This window comes from Labeo rohita, chromosome 25 (genome assembly GCF_022985175.1).
Source record: "Labeo rohita strain BAU-BD-2019 chromosome 25, IGBB_LRoh.1.0, whole genome shotgun sequence".
In the NCBI taxonomy this organism is placed as follows: Eukaryota; Metazoa; Chordata; class Actinopteri; order Cypriniformes; family Cyprinidae; genus Labeo; species Labeo rohita.
In genome coordinates, this window is record NC_066893.1 from 7,584,516 (window position 1) to 7,606,449 (window position 21,934).

The window sequence follows — 21,934 nt, forward strand, 5'->3', positions numbered from 1 at the left end:
AAATTTTAAGGAAGCTGGGTTAATTACCCATCTGTTAAGTTTAGCAAACACAAATATATAAGTTGTTACTTAGTACAACTTAACATTTTAAGTTGAATAAACTTATTTGAATTGACTGAACTTAAAATTTTAAGGCAGCAGGGTAACAAATTATTTTAAGCTGACTCAAGAAATTGTGTTTTTTATTTTTTACAGTGTAATTGGCCATCTCGGTGAAAAATATAATTTGAAATAAGATTTGTTTATTATCATATCTTTAATTTGTAAGAGTAATATAAACACAACAAATACATATTTTCTAAATTTCTTATTGTTAAAAATTGAGACTTACTAACCAAACAGTTGTACTGTAAACAGAAAAGTGTTTAAATGATTTGACAAAACTCGTGTGCAAGAGCACTGTAGTCCACTGGAATGTTTTGGCATTTTGATGAAAAATTCTAAAGTCAAAAAATAAGAAGTGAAACACAGATGAACAAATATGTTTAACAATACGATCAACAACATGCATTTGGAAAACAGATGAGTTTTCTTTTATGCCGACCTCATTACTAAGCCTAACCCAGAATTTTACCTGTTCACCCATAACAGAGTGAAACTACTGAGCTCGGCAAGGTCAGTATAAGTGTAAAGATGTTTACACAGTGTCAGCGTGTATTCAGGAACAACTGTCTCAAGCTCCATGTTCTGTCACAGGACCAACTTTCACAGAGTAATTCTCAGCTCCAACAGTTTCAGGCACAGAGCCACATTGCAGGCAGGTCGTGTCTTGTTGGAAGTCCTTAACATGGAACCAACTTCCACAGCCTGCCGCATATAATCACTATTGAGTGTAACCATTTTAATAACAACTGCAATAATCCAGTATCAGGAGAAAGGATCCCCTAGTGGAAGGAAATCTGACGAGAACAGCATGAACAGGAGGCTGGTTATAATGTATTTTGGTTAAAAAGAAAAGACTTTGTAAGCAGTATGCAACATTGTGAAACTGTGCAGTTGCTATTTCTATCTGATCTGAGCTGAAACCATAAACATATTTAATGAACATCAAATCATAATCAAACATAGAATTATTTCAGCTAATTGCGAAGGTAACAGTTCTAAGTGCTAAACATTTTTTTTTTTTTAAAATCTAATATTTTGCATTATATATATAAATGTATATATAAGCATATATAAATGTATATATATAATGTATCAGCATATTTTCACAAAAAATCTAAATAAATAAAATAAAATTCTAAATATTGACAAAAACTAAAAATTCTAAAACTAAAAATAGACTATAAATGTTACAATTAATTAATTAATAAGAAAAACAATATTAATACTAATAAAAATATTATAAATTGCAAAAAAAACAATTTCTCTTTCTTTTTTGTTGAAGTGCTAAAATATTTTTTAATAAAAAATCTAAAAAGAAAAAATAAAGAAATAAAATATAATATTTTGAATATGTTATACAAAAACAAAATCTGATATATATATATATCAGATTTTGTTTTTGTATAAAATATATATAAATATATCTTTTATGTTGAAGTGCTAAAATTATCTTTTAAAAAAAATCTTTAAATAATAAATAAAAAATAATATTTAGCAAAATAAAGTCTAAAAATAAATAAAAAACAAATCTAATATTTTGTGCATGCGGATCAGAATACGTAAAAAAAAAAAACAATTAATAAATAAATTAATTAATTAAATAAATCAATAAATAAATAAAATTAAATTCAAAATGTGAAGATATTAAAACAAACTATAAATACTAATACTAAAAATAGACTATAGATGCTAAAATATCACTGGTGTAAAGAAATTTAGTCAGGTTGATTAAATAAGATGCATTAACTAAATAAATAAATGAAAAATTAAATCTAATATTTTGAATATTTTTATACAAAAATACTCTGAAAAATGTAACAATAAAAACAAAATTTTGAATTATATATAAATATTTATATTTATACATACATACATATATAACGGATCAGAATATTTTTACAAAAAAATCTTAAAAAAAATAATAAATAAATAAAATCAAATCAAATTCAAAATATTAACAAAAACTATAAATACTAATACTAAAAATAGACTACAATAACACTGCTCTATACATAATGTATTGCTTTTCCAAAAAAAATAAATAAAAACATAATCTAAAAAAACAAAGAAATACAAAATAAATCTAAGTTTGATCAAAGAAGATTAATACAATTTCTAACAAAAGCACTATATGAATAACTAATATTAATAATTGCAGTTCATTTCAATGTTACCACAATATTAGCAATGTTGAGTGCACTATTCTCTATTCACTAGACTCTACTCTTTAACCTTGTGTTTGCCTTAGTTATAATTGGTCTTTACTTGTATAGAGGATTAAAAGGTATTCTATAAAAAGAACTGCACAGTGTCCCTTGAAGGCAGTTTCAGTGATTGGCTTTTTATTATAGATGATTGCGTAACAGTCATCTCTAGTTGAAATGGGCCCGAGGTAAAGCTTTATGATTTAGACTCCAATTAAATTACCTCACTCACACTGACAGATGAACTCAGATCACGGCCTTGTGAGGTCTTTTGAAGCAATAAGCCAGCAATGTCAAAGTTCAGACATGGCACAACAAATGCGTTTGACACCACGGACATTGAATCTTGCCTCTTAATTAATTTCCTCCGTCTGACCCGCTGTACTGTCGACACTTATGATTACAGACACCGCTGGGCATTTTATCCTTACAAAATAAGCCTTAAAGAGACAGTACACCCAAAAATTACAATTCTGTTGTTGTTTATTTAGCCATATCTTTTGAAAATGGTTCTTTTCTTCATCAGAACACAAAGGGAGTCATTTATAGATGTAAAAACATCATCAGATTTATGTACACTGACCAAAATTATAAACGCAACACTTTTGTTTTTGCCCCATTTTTCATGAGCTGAACTCAAAGATCTAAGACTTTTTCTATGTACACAAAAAGACTATTTCTCTCAAATATTGTTCACAAATCTGTCTAAATCTGCGTTAGTGACCACTTCTGCTTTGCCAAGATAATCCATCCACCTCACAGGTGTGGCATATCAAGATGCTGATTAGACAGCATGATTATTGCACAGGTGTGCCTTAGGCTGGCCACAATAAAAGACCACTCTAAAATGTGCAGTTTTATCACACAGCACAATCCCACAGATGTTGCAAGTTTTGAGGGAGTGTGCAATTGGCATGCTGACTGCAGGAATGTCCACCAGAACTGTTGCCCGTGAATTGAATGTTCATTTCTCTACCATAAGCCGTCTCCAAAGGCGTTTCAGAGAATTTGGCAGTACATCCAACCGGCCTCACAACCGCAGACCACATGTAACCACACCAGCCCAGGACCTCCACATCCAGCATCTTCACCTCCAAGATCGTCTGAGACCAGCCACATGGACAGGTGCTGCAACAATCGGTTTGCATAACCAAAGAATTTCTGCACAAACTGTCAGAAACTGTCTCAGGGAAGCTCATCTGCATGCTCGTCGTCCTCATCGGGGTCTCGACCTGACTGCAGTTCGTCGTCATAACAGACTTGAGTGGGCAAATGCTCACATTCAATGGCATCTGGCACTTTGGAGAGGTGTTCTCTTCATGGATGAATCCCGGTTTTCACTGTACGGGGCAGATGGCAGACAGCGTGTATGGAGTCGTGTGGGTGAGCGGTTTGCTGATGTCAACATTTTGGATCGAGTGGCCCATGGTGGTGGTGGGGTTATGGTATGGTCAGGTGTATGTTATGGGCAGGTGTATGTTATGGACAATGAACACAGGTGCATTTTATTGATTGCATTTTGAATGCACAGAGATACCGTAACGAGATCCTGAGGCCCATTGTTGTGTCATTCATCCATGACCATCACCTCATGTTGCAGCATAATAACGCACGGCCCCATTTTGCAAGGATCTGTACAAAGTTCCCGGATAGACCACACCTGTGAGGTGGATGGATTATCTCGGCAAAGGAGACGTGCTCACTAACACAGATTTAGATTTGTGAACAATATTTGAGAGAAATAGGCCTTTTGTGTACATAGAAAAAGTCTTAGATCAAAAGTGTTGCGTTTATAATTTTGGTCAGTGTAGTTTCTTTAGAAAGTGTGAGTGGATGTTGCCTGGATGTTGTTTTTTGGTTCTAAATGGTTTTTAATTTATTGTTTTGGAGTTTTGGTTGTTTCTTGCAAGTTTATTTGATGTTATGGTTTTAAGATAAAACAAGTCTACAGATATGATTGCTTAGAAAAGTAATAACACCTTATTTGAGGCATCATTCATGTCTATAGTATAGACCTTGCAGTATGAGCTCCACAGCAAAATGTAACACAGTTAGAGGATTGTTCAAATCATTAACGCTGATTATGGCAGTAATCATCCAATATGAGCCTTATATGCAAATATGAGCTTTAGTAACCGTCGCGAATAAATGCGTCTACTTTAAACACTGAAAAACTTTATTGTTCACTTTTATTTTAGTGGCAATGGCTAATGAGGCAGTTTTTTTTTGTCACAGCTATGGTTACCATAGTAAACTTGTGCATACATCACAGGAAAAACAGTTTTAGTAATTAACGTCCTGGTGAGAGGAAGATGATTCGGAATGAAGCGTCTGGCAGGAAGTTGTATTCATAATTTTATTCAGAATTTACTTGGGGTTTTTCAGACATAACAGCCTAATATAAAGCACATTATTTATATTCTAGTAATTCTTTGGGGAAGTGTAGCACTTGGTTAATTTAACTGTGTCTATTTACCGCACAGTGTGGGTGTGACCGAAACCAATTCTCACTCTTTAGGGGGCTTTGGACTGGTGTTAATGTTTTGCTGAGATGCATGATTGTTTCGATATTGGTATAATGTCTTGTAATGAATCTAAAACGATGTTTAAATTGTTCTTTGCAAACTCCACGAGAACTGAGGTTTTTCCGTGACGGTAATTCATTATCATAAATATTGACCTGAACATTTTATAAATACAGATGGCACAGTTCAAAATCATTTCAAACTAATTTAAACGATTAGTTCAGCCCAAAATGAAAATTCTGTTCATTTATTCGCCCTCATGTCATTTCACTGACTTTCATTCTTCAGATGAACACAAAGGAGATATTTTGGTCACTCTTTTCCATGTTTCAAGCTTCAAAAAGGACAAAGGCATCATGAAAGTTTTGTTAAAATATCATAAAAGTAGCTCTGATTAAAGAATGAATCATTCAGACTGGTATTGTGAAATGAATGAACATATTCTCTGAAAAGATCCAACAAAGAAGGAAGAAAGAAAGAAATGAATGCTTGCATTCACCAAGGATGCACTGAATTGATCAAAAGTAACAGAAAAGACGTTAAAGACATTAAATTGTAATAATATTTAACTTTTTAAAATAATGTTTTACTGTACTTTACATCAAATAAATGCAGCCTTGGTGAGCAGAAGAGACTTTCAAATACATTGAACAATCTTAATTATTCCAGACTTTTGGCCATAGTGTATATTCAGAGGATTTTAAATGCAGTGAATGAGTCATATGTATGGAAGGCCGTTTTCGGTAATTGCAACTTTTTATCACACAATTCAATACAAGACTTTTTTTTCGGAATTGCCATATATAAACTCCAAATTCTGATATAAACTCGCAATTATGACTTTTTTCTGAGAATTGCGAGTTTATATCTGACAGTTCTGACTTTGCAACACAAAATTGATAAAACTGCGAGTTTGACTGGACTTTATAACTCACAATTGCAAATTTATATCACACAATTCTGAAGAAAAAAGTCAGAACTGTGAGAAAAAAGTCAGAATTGCACGTTTTAATCTCACAATTCTGACTTTATAATCTGCAATTGCAAGTTTATATCATGCAATTCAAAAAAAAAAAAAAAAAAAAAAAAAAAAAAAATGCGATGTATAAACTCGCAATTGGGAGAAAAAAAGGTCAGAATTGCGAAAAAAATCAGAATTGCTTTATGTAACCTCACAATTGCAAGAAAAAAGTCAGAATTGTGAGTTTATATCCCATAATTAAGATTTTATATCTCGCAATTCTGAGAAAAAAGTCAGAATTGCAGCAAAAAGTTTGAATTGCGAGAAAAAAAGCCAGAATGGCAAGATATAAACTCGCAATTCCGAGAAAAAATTGCAATATATTCTGTTTATTTTTTCTCACAATTACGAGTTTATGTCATGCAATTTTGAGAAAAAAAGTCAGAATTGCAAGAAAAAAGTTGCGAGATATAAACTTGCAATTACGCGAAAAAAAAAGAATTGCGAGAAAAAAGTCAGAATTGCGAGTTTATATCATGCAATTCTGAGGAAAAGAGAGATATAAAGTCGCAATTGCAAGAAAAAAGTCAGAATTGCAATATGTATAGACTTTTTTTTCACAAGTGCGACTTTATATCATGCAATTATGAAAAAAGAATTGTGATATATTCAGACTTTTTTCTCACAATTGCGAGTTTGTCATGCAATTCTGAAAAAAAACAGAATTGCAAAAAAAAAGTCAGAATTGTGATAAACTCTCAATTGCGTGAAAAAAGTCAGAATTTTGAGAAAAATAACTTTAAATTGCGTGTTATGTCTCACAATTCTGAGAAAAAAAGTCCGAATTACAGGTTTGTATTGTGCAGTTCTGAAAAAATATAAGAATTGCGAGATGTAAACTCAAAATTGTGAAAAAAAAAATAATGCACAATACCTATTATTTATTTTTTATTCAGTGGTGGAAACGGGCTTCCATACATGTTGACTATTTTTATGTTCATGACTTTTTTTTTGTTCATTTTGCAGCTTCACATACCCAGTTCTTTCTCACTTGGATTATTTTGAGAAAATTCACCTTCTGCATTCCACAGAAGCAAGAAAGTCATGGTTTCAGAGCAGCATGAGGGTGAAAAATTAATGACAGATGTTTCGTTTTGGGTTATCTATTCTAAGTCTTTGTGGAATGTTTCAGTTCTTGTAGTCACTCGAAGCTCTTTGCTTGCCTGGAATGTATGGGAAGTGAGTTTGTGTGCTTTTATCAGAAACAGTTTGCGTACTGCAGCTACGTAAAGCTATTTTCTTCGAGTCCGGGCTGGAGTAAGTTTTACGGTTGCATCTAGGTGTCAGAAACCTCGGAGGTGAAGATGAAAATACAGAATCGGTGGACGATAGCCTCGACGATCTCCTTCTACCTCTATCTTCGTCATAATCATCATCGTCACAGCATAAAGCGTGATATAGCGTCTTGTCGTAGTAATGGAGCTGTCCTCCAGATCCAAAGAGCCAGGAGGCTTTAGGGCTGTTTGAGGCCTTTAATGGTCCATTGAGGGCAGGCAAGTCTCCACAGCTTCTGCGGTACAGCTCTAATTCTTGTTTCTTGGCTGTGGTGGGGTTGCGGACCGTGTCTAGCAGAGGATTGTGCAGTAAGTGGTTGTCGGATAATGTCTCATTGAGCAAGAGGTCACTACGGTCCTCGCTGCAACACACTAGTGTCAGGTCATCGTCTGAGTCGAGGTCGATATCTGATGTTAACTTGTCAATTTGTGCCACAACCTGAATAAAAGAAAAAGAAAACATTAAGTACATCTGGAAAAAGCCGTTATATAACACTCTAAGTTCTCCTAATAATTCTGTCATCGTTTACTCACCCTCATGTCTTTTCACACCTACACTATGTCCATATAGATGAGCATTTGTGGTTAAAAAGTATATAAATTTGTATTTTTTTTTAGAAAACAACTGGTTGTTTCACTAGATAAGACACTTATTCTTTGGCTAGGTTTGTGTAGAGCTCTTTGAAGCTGCATTGAAACTTCAATTTAGACCTTCAACCCATTGATCCCCATGGAGAGAAATCCTGGAATGTTTTCCTCAATTTCCTTAATTTCTTTTCGACTGAAAAATGAAAGACATGAACATCTTGGATGACATGGGGGTGAGTAAATTATCAGGAGTAAGCTAATCCTTTAAGTAAACCAATATTAAATACAGGATTTATGTAGCCGTACTCAACATTAGCACAATCTCCAGTGTTCAGCATAATGTAAACCCCCAAATACCAATATAAAAACCCTTCTGAATCCCATTATAACAGAGCATTAAGTATTTACAAGTTTCCCTCTTTTTCCTCTGGCTCAAAAATGTAGAAAATTACACTTGCTTTCAATATTTGCTCTCCGCATGAAGTCCCATGAAAAGCACGTCAGGTTTAGTTTAAAAAAGTGTGTCATGTAACAACAGAAATGACCTAAATATCTTGTTTTACAAATTTAAGTGGACTGCACATCATTAAATTAAGATTTTCAAGATTTAATTTGTACTGGCCCAAAAATGAAAATTCTGACATTAATTACCCTCATGTTGTTCCAAACGTGTAAGATATTCGTTTATCTTCAGTACACAAATTAAGATATTTTTGATGAATCCGAGAGCTTTCTGACCCTGCATAGACAGCAACGCAACTGACTTGTTTCAAGGCCCAGAAAGGAAGTAAGAACATCGATAAAATAGTCCATGTGACATCAGTGGTTTAACTGTAATATTATGAAGCTATGAGAATACTTTTTGTGTGCGAAGAAAAAAAAAATCATGACTTTATTTGACAATTGTGGTCCTAACTTTGTTTTTCTTTGCACACAAAAAGTATTGTCATAGCGTCATAACATTATGGTTGAGCCACTGATGTCACATTGACTATTTAAACTGCGTCCTTACTACCTTTCTGGGCCTTGAATGGGGCAATTTGCATTGCTGTCTATGCAGGGTCAGAAAGCTTAAAGGAGAAGTCCACTTCCAGAACAACAATTTATGAATAATTTACTCACCCCCTTGTCATCCACAATGTTCATGTCTTTCTTTCTTCAGTCGTAAACAAATTATGTTTTTTGAGGAAAACATTTCAGCCAGTCAACGATCCCAAATGCTGTTGTAAATGATCTCAGCCGAGGAAGAAGGGTCTTATCTAGCAAAACGATCGGTTATTTACATTAAAAAAAAAAATACAATTTAAATACTTTTTATTCTCAAATGCTTGTCTTGCCTTTCTCTCCATGAACTCTGTGTATTTTGACTCAAGACAGTTAGGGTATGTCGAAAAACTTGTGTCAAAAATCATTTCAAAATCATCCTACATCGCTGGAGAGGTACCGACCCAGTCTTTGCAAAGTGAACATGCAAAGAAGATCAAACACCCTTAACAAAACAGGTAAAACAACGATTTTGAAGTTGAGGGAGAACATGAGATGGGAGTTTTTTGACATACCCTAACTGTCACAAACTGGAAAAAAGTCCTGGCAGAGTGAGACAAGACGGGCTTTTGGCATTAAAAAGTATATAAATTGCACTATTTTTATGAAAATAACCGATCGTTATGTTAGATAAGACCCTTCTTTCTCGGCTGGGATCGTTTACAACCACATTTGTGATCGTTTGAAGCCGCATTTAAACTACATCTTGAAAGTTCAAACTCGGGGCACCATATCAGTCCACTATATGGAGAAAAATCCTGAAATGTTTTCCTCAAAAAATATAATTTCTTTACGACTGAAGAAAGAAGGACATGAACATCTTTGATGACAAGGGGTGGAAGTGGACTTCTCCTTTAATCTTAAGTTGTGTTCTTATGGGTTTGGAACGACATGAGGGTGAGTAATTAATGACAGAAATTTCATTTTTGGGTGAACTAACCCTTCAAAGAACTAATTTACAAAAAATAGAATAGAAATTGTACGTTTTAGTACAATTTACATTATTCGTTTATATGAAATCACCACCATGTTAAAAGTTTTTCTGTGAGATTTAGTTTGTGGGGCATAAGCAGGCTGTACAAAAATGTATGAATAAAAACATCTGAATTTAATTATGAGAATAAAGTTGAAATATTTTGAGAATAAACTCGAAATTACGAGAATAAAGTCTAAATGTTTCAAGAATAAAGTTGAAATTGAGAAAAAAGTCCAAATATTTCGAGAATAAAGTCAAAAATTTTTGAGAATAAAGTAAAAATTTATGAGAATAAAGTCGAAATTATGAGAATAAAGTCAAAATAACAAGAATAAAGTTGAAATACAATGAGATAAAGTCAAAATATTTAGACAATAAAGTTGAAATTATGAGAATAAAGTCGAAATTATGAGAATAAAGTGAAAATGTTTCAAGAATAAAGTCAAAATAACAAGAATAAAGTTGAAATACTATGAGATAGTCAAAATATTTCCACAATAAACTTGACATATTTCGAGAATAAATTAGAAATTCCGAAAAAAGAGTCAAAATATTTTGAGAATGAAGTCTAAAGGTTTTGAGCATAAAGCTGACCATAAACTTGTAAAAATGAACTCTAGAGAGGAGCATTTTACTAAATATATGCACCATATAGTTTTTACAATATTTAATTTATGTTTGAATAAAGTTTTTTTATATTTTTAAAAACAAATTGGAGTAGAAATATTATTAGGTAATTGTAAAGTTATAACTTTATTATTATAGAGTGTAATTTAAGTGTTTGTATACAAATCAGTTTATCATTTTAACCTTCAATATTATAGTAATGTAGTACCAACTGATTCCATGTATGTTTTCCAGCATTAGTTGAGAGATTTTTTTTTCCTTGAGAAAATATTGATATATTAAGAAATCAGTATTGAATCTAATCGCAAGGTTGTGAATAGGAATCGAATCCTGAAATTTGTGTCAATACTCAGCTCTACAAAATTACACATCAACTGGCCAAAATGTTTGATAGTTATGAATTGCCATTAGAGTTACCTGTAAAAATCCTATTTTTGAAGTACAAACTAATGCCATACCTTTTCAACAGAATATTATAGAGATTTTGGGGTTCACTCTTTAACTACAGCTAGTAAACAACCACTAAGAACACCCTAGTATCAGCAATAAAATCACTCCAAATGACTTAGCAACACACTGGAATTCCATTTAGAACTATTTTCTCTAGTTTGTTGAAAACACCAAGACATTCCACAGTATTTTCTGTAAAATGTCTATGGTTTCATACTGTACTTGTGGCTGAGCTTAAGCCATAAATGAGTAATATATGTCTGAGTATATATATATATATATATATAGTTCTATCCTTTCCATCTTGATGTGTTCCATCTCACCCCATTTCACCCACTGGCACTGGAATATTTAATATCTGTTTGTGCTGAAGGGAATTTGTCCTCCTGCTGTGCTAGTAACTGCATCTTACATAAGATCTCAACCATACGCTTATCAATATTCCTTCTCTTGCTTTACCCGGCTCTTTTTCTGAGCAGGGTCTCAAGGCTGGCGCTCGCAAATCAGAGACAAAACAAAGCACGGGCGTAGCGATCCTGCAGATCATAAAGTCTCTCTGAAGATTGTAATCAGATCATAACATGCATAAATAGTTATATATGATGCAATACCGTTCAGATTGAAATCACATGACCGCACTACAAAGCCATTATGTTGCCCCTTGTCAATATTAAGCATCTTAGTATGTTATTTATGATGTAGTTATGTTTGATTCCTAAGGATTTTGATGATAAAGCACTGCTTGGATTGAAATCCCACAGTTATTAATGACAGCTCGTTCTGTGGTTTGCTGCTTCTGATTTCGATGAGCTCAGTGCTTTGCTGCTGCCAAACTTTCTCATCATATTCAATTGCATTTATGATATAGCAGTTTGGCTATTCAGCGGAGAGCCACAGGCTGTTGGCTCTCGAGATTTGATAATGAGCAGTCAAACGTAAACAGGAAGAGCCCAAATGACAGGCATTCAACAGCTCGAATATCCATTCACAGCGCACCTGCTGCTCGAAAGCACACATTATACGCAAACAATGCAGTGCAAACATTATGCACTGTATTTGCGAGTATGTATCAAACCCTGCCAAGTGCGATAAGCGCCGTACGGTTATCAGAGAGATACATTTTTTGGGACTGCACCGAAAGGTTCCTGTCTGGAGGAGGTATTAGATCATCTCTCGTGGGGTTGTGCCCTGTGCGCTACTGTCAGACGCTTCATGTTTAATGCATTCCTGCCAACCGTGCGCTAACTGATCGGAGATCAGAGGGTCGCTCGATTGAGACTGAGGCTGAAACAATTGCTACTTTGTGAAGGACAGTTTGACTTGAGAAGCCTTGCACACCTTCCAAAGCAGAAATGCTGACCTATAGAAATCCCCAAATGTCGTGATTGTTGTAGGAGGCACTGCCCATAACAAATAGCTAGTGCTCTTGCTGTGTGCTGGGCACTTGTATGCATGCAGATGACACACATTTCTGTAGACCAGTAACTGCATGATGCATGCAACACTAGGGATTTGGGTTCGAATCCCACGGTGTGCATGATGCACAAAGTTCACTTGGATAAAAGTGGCTGCCAAATGCATAAGAACTAAAACTGTATGTGTATTATTTAATTAAAAAACAGGTAGAACAAATTATATGTGTTGCAATTATATATTTCTGTTTATTCAAAAATAAAATATTAATAATAATGATTAAAATTGCAGTTGTGCAATTATATAATAATTTTTATCTTTAATAATATTTTATTCATTTATTTATTAATAAAAGGAAATATCTCTATAATAATAATAATAATATTCAACTGTAACATATTTTAGCATGATAAAAAAAATAATTATTTACTCGCAAATTGTGTGTTAAAAAGTCAGAATTGAAGAGAAAAAAGAGAAGAGAAAAAAGTCAAAATTGTGAGTTTATATCATGCATTTCTGAGAAAAATAATTCACATTTGCGAGTTTAAATCTTGCAATTCTGACATTATAACTCTTGCAAGTTTAGATCATGCAGTTCTGGCTTAATTTCTCAGTATTGAGTTTATATCTCACAATTCTGTGAAAAAGGTAAAACAAAAAAAAAAGGCAGAACTATAAGATAAACTCTCAATTGTGACAAAAATGTCAGAAGTGTGAGGAATAAACTCACAAGTGCAAGAAAAAACGTCAAAACTGTTAGATATAAACTCACAATTGTGAGGAAAAAGTCAGGACCGTGAGATATAAAAATTCTGTGTGATATAAATTCACAATTGCGAAAAAAGAAAGTCAAAACTGTGAAAACTGTGAGATATAAACTCACAGTTGTGAGAAAAAGTCTGAATTTTGATATATAAACACACAAATGTGAGAAAAAAAAGTTTGTGAGATATAAACTCACAATTGCAAGAAAAAAAGTCAAAACTGTGATATATAGGCTAACAATTGTGAGAAAAGTGTGAATTGTGAGGTATAATCTCACAATTGCAAGAAAAAAGTCTGAAATGTGACAAACTCACAATTGTGAGAAAAAAGTCTGAATTGTGAGATATAAACTCACAAATGGAAGGAAAAAGTGTGAATTGTAAGATATAAACTCACAATTGCAAGAAAAAAAGTCAAAACTGTGATATATAAACTAATAGTTGCGAGAAAAAAGTGTAAATTGTGAGATATAAACTCACAATTGTAAGAAAATGAGATGTAATCTCACTGTTCTGAGAAAAAATCAGAACTGTGAGAAATAAACTCACAATTGCAAGACAAAAAGTCTGAACTTTGAGATATAAACTCAAATGCAAGAAAAAAGGCAGAATTGTAAGATAAAAAGTCATAATTAGGAAGGAAAAGGAAAGGACGTGACGTGAGGCCAAGTATGGTGACCCACACTCAGAATTTGGTGCTCTGCATTTAACCCATCCAAGTGCACACACATAGTAGTGAGTAATCAACAAACACGCACACACGCACCGTGAACACACACCCGGAGCAGTGGGCAGCCATATTGCTATCACTGCGGCGCCTGGGGAGCAGTTGGGGGATCGGTGCCTTGCTTAAGGGACTCCAAAGGGTGGAGAGAGCACTGATTATTCACTCCCTCCACCTTCAATCCCTGCCGGACCTGGGACTCGAACCCGCAACCTTTCGATTACAAGCCCGACTCCCTAACCAAATTATTTTTATTCAGTGGTGGAAAATGGGCTTCCATACATTTACAACAGCATTTTCTGCGTAAAAAAAAAAAAAAAAAAAAAAATGGGCTTATTAAAAATGCTAATTCATTCTCTGCCAGCAGGTGGCGCTTTTGAAACGTCACCAATATAGTGGTTTTCCGCTAACGGCTGTACACAAAACAGTGCAGCACGTGCAGTGCTCATATTAATTCAATGAAATCATATCCTTTTGATATTTAATCATCACATTAAGCCATACCACAATTCGTGCCATTCTGTCCAAAAATTTAAGACCTCTTGAAATCACAATTAAGACTTTCTTGTACCATTTCAGACATTTAATATCTATTCACTCCTATTCTTGTTCTATTCTACTTCTTAACAGATGTTTTACAAAATACAGTTATATGTTTCAGAACTTATAATAAAGAACCAAAAAAGCAAAACAAAAGACATTCCATTTGGAAGATTGTTTGGATCCCCTATCTAAATCTAATTAAGTAGCTGGTGCAACAAATCCCATGCCATTCTAAAAGTTACAACCCATACTTTTTTTTTTTATCCGATTTGTCTCACAGTCATCTTACCTGCAGAACCCCGGGTCTTAGAGTCAGATAATTGGCAAACACTCCCAGAAGGCTTTTAAACAAAATGTGTTTGGAACAGAGTGCGAGTCAGAACAAGCATTTGACCAATTTAAACTTTCTGAGGGGAAGTCTGATTTGAAAGCGGTAAAAAAACAGACCCATCACCACCATTGGGCTTCTTAAGCAATTGATTTTCACCTGGAGTCTGACTGGAAACTCGAAAACATCTGATAGAAACCATTAGATTCAAAAACAGATGCTAACCTCATACATTTTTCATCACGTATTGCTGCCTTCCCCGTATATATTTGCTTTGAAAATAATCTCTGTATACATTATCATATCTATCTACATATATATTTATGCATTTGGCAGACGTTTTAATCCAAAATGACTTCTGTGGCATTCAAGGTATATGTTATATAAGCCAGCCTTGGTTTTGCTAGCAGCATGCTTTACTGTTTGGCTACAGTAATGCTGTTTACGAAAAGATCTCAAGGTTTGGCTAGTTAACTATGCATGGTAAAAAAGCACCTTAACTGTAGCCATGTATTCTGATGAAATATAGTTCTTCTAACTTAGTTCTACTCACTTTATTCTTTAGTGTGATGGTAGGTTTTTTCTTTATTTATATATTTTTGATTATTGAGGATTTAAGCACTTTTGAAAAAGCAACACTACAAAACTAATTTAAAAACTTTTTTTAAAAGTTTAGCTTGGCAACTTATTAAAATCTTGTAGCTTAGCAACTGCCATTTTCAATCAGAATTACCTTCCCGATCAATGTTGTTTACACCATTGTGCTATAAATAATGAAAATAAAAGTCTGTCTGGTTAAAAAATGATGAATTGTTGATATATTTCATATATGAATAGAGTATAAACAAGGCCCATATGGGATCTGTGCATGTGCTGTTTTTGGCGGGAAATCGGTAGAATTCTACAGAATTGATTTAACCGTGATTTAAACAGAACTACACTTTTAGTGCTAGCTGAAAGCATGGTCAATTTAGCCAAGTTATTTAATTACATGAATACAAACAGAACTTTAGACATCATAATTCTAGTGTGTAGATTAAGTGAGGGTCTGTAAGTGAGCAGTGTACTGGTTACACTTGGCAGCAAAGAATTCAGAGTCGTGACAAATGTTTTGGCTGTTATCCATGGAATAAGAGACAGCTGAAAGACAGATGAGCGTGTGGCAAAACTAATAACCATAACAAGATGTCAGTAGTAACAATAAGGCTCTGCTGCAAGGTGTGAGTGACAGATGGAGGTGTTAACTCAGGCAAGAGCGGCAGAGCTACCGGTGATGCCTGAACTTGGCCAAGGAGACGAATGAGACAAATCCAGCGGAGCTGTGACTGAGATGATGAGACAAATGCCAGTCTGGGCCACTCATAGACTCGGTGACAGTAATGAGGCAGATAGATATCCACCCGAGGAAAGAGATTAATTAAGGAGATGTCCTCTCACATAATGCTGAAAGCAGTCGCCCAGCACAAAGGGAGATAACCGCGAAAGAGATGAGACGTTGACAGGTGAGAAGATGAGGAAATCAGATGCGCATGCCGGCCCATTGTCTGATTCGCCGGGTGATAATTAGGCATCACAGATGACATCTTGCTTGTATGGGGGTGTCATCCTGCAAGTCCTTCTCCTTGTTAATCTATCTGTTGGTTGCTGTTTGGGTGACAAGCTGTCCAGTAAACAGCCGCTAGGTGGACATGAATGTGTTTGTGACCTTGTGTATGTTTATGAAAGTGCCCACTGTTTTTGTGTCTATTGGTTTTTGTGTAGTTAGTCAGTAGTCGCATTTAGGCCAGAACTTACAAACATTAACGCAAATGCATTGCAAGATTGCAGTCCTATCATTCTTGGGTTACTAGTTACCAGCAGAGTGTTTAGGTAACTTTGGGTGTCATTTTTTACAATGGTACAGCAACTTTGAGAATGCTAATAGAGTCTTGCGTTGTGCTATGAATTGCTTTCAGCAAATTTCGGAATGCAACACCAGGTTATTTTCCATTACAGATTTCCGCAAAACTTTTGCGATGTTTTCTAAATGTTGATAAAACACTGTTGCAAAATAACGGTGTTTCCATTAAAGGAGAAGTTCATTTCCAGAACAAAAATGTACAGATAATTTACTCACCCCCTTGTCATCCAAGATCTTAATGTCTTTCTTCAGCTGTAAACAAAATTTTGTTTTTTGAGGAAAACATTTCAGGATTTCTCTCCATATAGTGGACTTCAATGATGTTCATGAATTTAAACTTCCAAAATGCAGTTTAAATGCAGCTTCAAAGGGCTCCAAACAATCCCAGCCAAGGAAGAAGGGTCTTATCTAGTGAAACGATTGGTTATGTTCTAAAAAAAATTACAATTTATATACTTTATAACTTTAAATGCTTGTCTTGTCTAGCTCTGCGTGAATTCTGTGTATTCCGGTTCAAGACAGTTAGTGTGTGTCAAAAAACTCCTATCTTATTTTCTTCACCAACTTCAAAATCATCCTTTGATCTCTGATCTTCTTTGCACGTTCACTTTGTAAACACTGGGCTGGTACTTCTGCAGCAACATAGGATGATTTTGAAGTTGAAGGAGAAAATGAGATGGGAGTTTTCGACCTACCGTAACAGTCTTGAACTGGAATACACAGAGTTCACGCAGAGCTAAACAAGATGAGCATTTGAGGTTAAAAAGTATATAAATTGTCAGTTTGTTTAGAAAATGACCAATCGTTTTGCTTATAAGACACTTCTTTCTCAGCTGGGATCGTTTAGAGCCCTTTGAAGCTAAACTGCATTTTGGAAGTTCAAACTCACAGGCACCACAGAATATCTGATATATTTTCCTCAAAACCATAATTTCTTTATGACTGAAGAAAGAAAGACAGGAAGATTGTGGATGACAAGGGTTGAGTAAATTACTTTTCCTTTAACCAATGTTATGCGACTAAAACAATTTTTTCCTCTCATAATAAGTCATGGCAATAGATATTAGTAGGGTTATATATGTCACAGCCACCGCACTAGTCATTAATTTTAATTGTAGGAGATGTAGGCATCTATCTTTACAGAAGCAGCTCTGAGAGCTGCTGAAACTAAAACGAGCCACGGAGTGCCTGGTATAAGCATAAGCATTGACTAGAGTGGCCACGATCAGCTCCAAAGACTTGTGTAAATAAGGGGTTATCCAAGCTTTAATGACAAGGAAAGCCTCTTATTAAAGTATTATTTAAGCAGCTAATGATCCAGTCGTGGCCTAATGGTTTGACTTGTTACAGACTTATAACCTAAAGGTTGTGGGCTCAAGTCTCTGTACCGGCAGGGATTGTAGGTGGGGGGAGTGAATGACCACCGCTCTCTTCTACCCTCAGTACCACAACTGAGGTGAGACCCTTGAGCAAGGCACCGAACCCTCAACTGCTCCCTGGGTGCCGCACTTGGATGGGACAAATGCAGAGCACAAATTCCAAGTATTAGACACCATACTTGGCTACATGTCACTTTCTCTTTCATGTATGAAATCAGTCATGCATAGCTAGAAGCATTTGCATACTTGAGTATCTTTCAGGTCTAGCCTTGTTTAAGAATGCAATGGTGGTAGCTTGTATATTGCCCTTTGTGGGGTTAAAAAGATTTGTTCTGTTGGAGCCGACAGCCTTAGAGGCAGTGCTCGGACATGTTGCACAGTTACACTTTGAGTGACTCAAGTTCAAGTTCTGCCTCTGGATTTTCTGATCTTGTCCCCATCTTTCTCCCACTTTGCTTCATGTCAGTATGTTCCAGTGGTGTCCAGACTCGGACCTGGAGGGCCAGTGTCCTGCAGAGTTTAGCTGCAACCCCAATTAAACACTCCTGAACCAGCTAATCAAGGTCCTACTAGGTATACTAGAAACTTCCAGACAGGTGTGTTGAGGCAAACTGGAGCTAAATTCTGCAGGATGCCAGCCCTCCAGGACCGAGTTTGGACAACCCTGGCGCATATTTAACTTTTTCAATAAAAATCTTACAGGGATGTCAAATCTTGCTCCTGGAGGACCGCTATCCTGCAGTGATTAGCTATCCTAATTGAACACACCTGAACCAGCAAATCAAGGTCTTAAGAATTACTAGAAACTTCCAGCCAAGTGTATTTGCAGGTTAGAGTGAAACTCTGTAGGACAGTGGCCCTCCAGAAACCAGTTTGGACACCCCTTGTGAATACTATCCTTTCTTAGTAAAAATATAAATATAAATATAAATCTTACAGGGATGTCCAATCCTGCTCCTGTAGGCCCACCATTCTGCAGTGATTGGCAATCCTAATCGAACTCACCTGAACCAGCAAATCAAGGACTTCCAGGCAAGTGGGTTTAGGGTAGGTTGGAGCCAAATTCTGCAAGACATTGGTCCTCCAGGACATCCTTGGGTTAAAACCTCCAACCTTTCACTTCCTAGATCTCCCCATCAGACTGTGCCTTCTAACAAATCACTCCCTTAACCTTCAAAGCAGGCAGGCTAATGTGTGCTTTACCTCCCGGAGCTCTTTCGCCACATCCTTGAGCTCAGCAAGAACTTCCTCCAGCTGTTCCATGACCATCTTAATGTGCCTGCGGATCTCTGTTCTCCGGTCAGGGCTCTGGCTCGGTTCAAATGATCCTAGCGCTGTGCCGTGAAACATCCTTCACATGGGGACGACAGCAGCAGCGGCAGCCAGGAGGGGACAGGACACTGGGCTTCATGTCTGAAGCCCACCACAGTGTTGTTTGATCCTATCTGAATGAAAGACCCATTCTCTGGTCTTAGCATAGTTGTTTGCTGATGTTAGGAAACTTTGAAATCAGTCCAGGAACATCTAGAATTCAAAAGGAAAAGTTTCAAAAAGAAAGAGGGCATCAAGAAAATTGGAAAAGTTTCAGCACTGGAACAAACAGTTCTCGGCAAAGCTTTGATCTTTTCCGTATGATGTTAAAATTAAATCAAATGGTATCATTTTTGGCATGAAAGAAGCTTTGTTCTTAAGACAGCCAGCAAATAAATAAATAAATAAACACCCTTTTGAGCTTCTATTTTGAGAGGTTTGTGACATACCGAAAGTCAGTCTACTGCCTTATGTGGGACATCTGTCAATCTTTGTACTGATTCTCCAAATCTACATGTGCATCCTCCATCGCAACTCCGCTTATTCAAAAACATATAGAATAAAGTGTCTTTTCCGTTGACGAGAAAGCCTTCAGATCAGGATCCATCAATATTTGATGTGAAGAATATATGTATCCAAAAAGTGCACTGAGAATAGTGAGAACAAGTTACACTGCCAATCGTGCTGGCAGAAAAAGAACACATCCGATGTGACACCTGGGAGGACGAGCCAAAAATTGCTTCCCTCAGAGGCAATCCTGACAGACACTGCTATGAAGAACCATCACCCGAGACAAAGAGAGTTCCGGATATCCAGTTCAGCTAGCCCACACCAGTATTTCAGTATAGCTTGTCTTCTCTTGGCTTTTGTGGCTTGGGTCCAGAAATGATGCCGTTTGGACTTATTGCTGCTCCATATGTCTATAAAAAGCTTCCGCAGAGTTGCCAGGCTTTTCCCACTGTGCCCCCGTACCGTGCAGCGCATCTCCTACCCCATCTGAACACACTCAGATAACAGTGGAGACGGATGCATGCTCAACACCTCTCTTGCAATGTTGTCCTCTATCAGTCACTGATGCTTAAGCACTTAGGAAACCTCCCCCTTCCCTCTCTCTCTCCCTCATTCACTCACCCTCAAACACTCGCATTCGTTCTCTATGATCTCTCTTCCATAACTCTTCCCTCCTCTTTCATACTTGCTACCGTACACACACTACCCTTTAGTCCCACTCACCCTTGTCCTGTCACTTCCATCCTACTTCCGACAAACACATCAATTCATGTACACTTCCAAGCTCGCTCTCTGCTCAGATCTTTTCAACCCCTTGCCACCTCAGTTGGGGAAGCAAATTAATTCAATTCAGTGTTGCAGTGCAGGCTCGTGAATCGTGAATGCGACGGCTCTGCAGCAATAGAAGCGGACCAGATTATCCCATTTAGATCGGCAATGAATAGAAGACAGACGCGAGTACATCAGGAAAGCGCTCGCCCTAACCGTAATTATGTGCAAGAGATGCTTCAGCCTCCTGTATTCATTTTCCTGTTGCTCTCCTCAAATCACAAATCGACCAGGGGACTGTGTCAGCAAGTTTGAAATTCTAATTTACCTTTCTATAATGATTCTTCAAAACACCCTGCGAGGCTTGTCCCAAACAAAGGCCCTCATTATTTCTTAGGTGCCTCTGGTGGAAACTCTGATGAGAACTATCAGGGAAAAAACAACAGGGTTTAATACAAAACAAGCAGTTGTTTGAAAAGTGTATTCAGGCATATGGCGCTGAACAGTCAGCTAGAATAACAGATGCAATTTAAGATGAAAGTAGCAAGGAAAAGTAACACGAACATTTGTGCTGTGAACATTAATGATACCTCAAATAGAGAGACTTGCTGGGGAGAGATGTGCTGTTACTTTTTGGAGCGTTTGGACAATTTTAGCCTTGCAGATGGTGAAACAGGCAAAAAATAATTTAAAGGACAGATATGAGTCATATCTAGAGACTAAAATATTGTAGCAAATTTCAGAGACTTGAGGGTGATATTTTTTAAGTTAATGAATATGCACCCAAACACCCTAGCAATGCATGAAAAGTGGTTAACAACTCCAAAGTCACAAAATGAAAACAACTCAGAGCACCCTAGCTACTGTAAAGTAACGCAATCAACATCGTAGCAATCACAAAACATCTCAATAAACACCCTACAAACCGCAAAGCAACATAATGAAATGCTCAGAACACTCTAGCAACTGCAAAGCAGCACAATGAACACCCTAGCAATTGCAAAGCAATGCAACAAACCCTCAGAACACCCTAGCAATCGCAAAGCAACATACTGAAACACTCAGAACACCTTAGCAACAGCAAAACACTCAGAACACCCTAGCAATCGCAAAGCAACACAATCAAACGTTCCGAACACCCTAGCAATCACAAAACAATGCAATTAAATGTTAAGAACACCCTAGCAACCACAAAGCAACATAATGAAACACTCAGAACACCTTAGCAACAGCAAAACAATGCAATAAAACATTCAGAAGACCCTAGGAACCACAAAGCAACACAATAAAACATTCAGAACACCCTAGCGACCGCAAAACAATGCAATGAAACACTCTGAACACTAGCAACCCAAAACAATGCAGTTAAGTGTTCAGAACCCCCTATCAATCACTAAACAACGCAATTAAACACTTAGAATGCCTTAGCAATTGCAAAACAATGAATTGAAATGCTCAGAACACAGTAGCAATCACAAAG

At 36.2% G+C, this 21,934-nt stretch overlaps 1 protein-coding gene across 1 annotated transcript; it reads right to left on the bottom strand.

The window, feature by feature from the left end:
• Nucleotides 1-1,816: 1,816 nt before the first annotated feature.
• On the bottom strand, nucleotides 1,817-20,227 carry LOC127157071 (inhibitory synaptic factor 1). Its single transcript, XM_051100301.1, has 3 exons — nucleotides 19,626-20,227; nucleotides 19,069-19,389; nucleotides 1,817-7,568 (listed from the first exon to the last, which is right to left on the bottom strand). The coding sequence occupies exons 2-3, from the start codon at nucleotides 19,213-19,215 to the stop codon at nucleotides 6,984-6,986; spliced, it is 732 nt and encodes a 243-aa protein (XP_050956258.1). The 5' UTR covers nucleotides 19,216-19,389; nucleotides 19,626-20,227; the 3' UTR covers nucleotides 1,817-6,983.
• Between the last annotated feature and the right edge of the window lie 1,707 nt (nucleotides 20,228-21,934).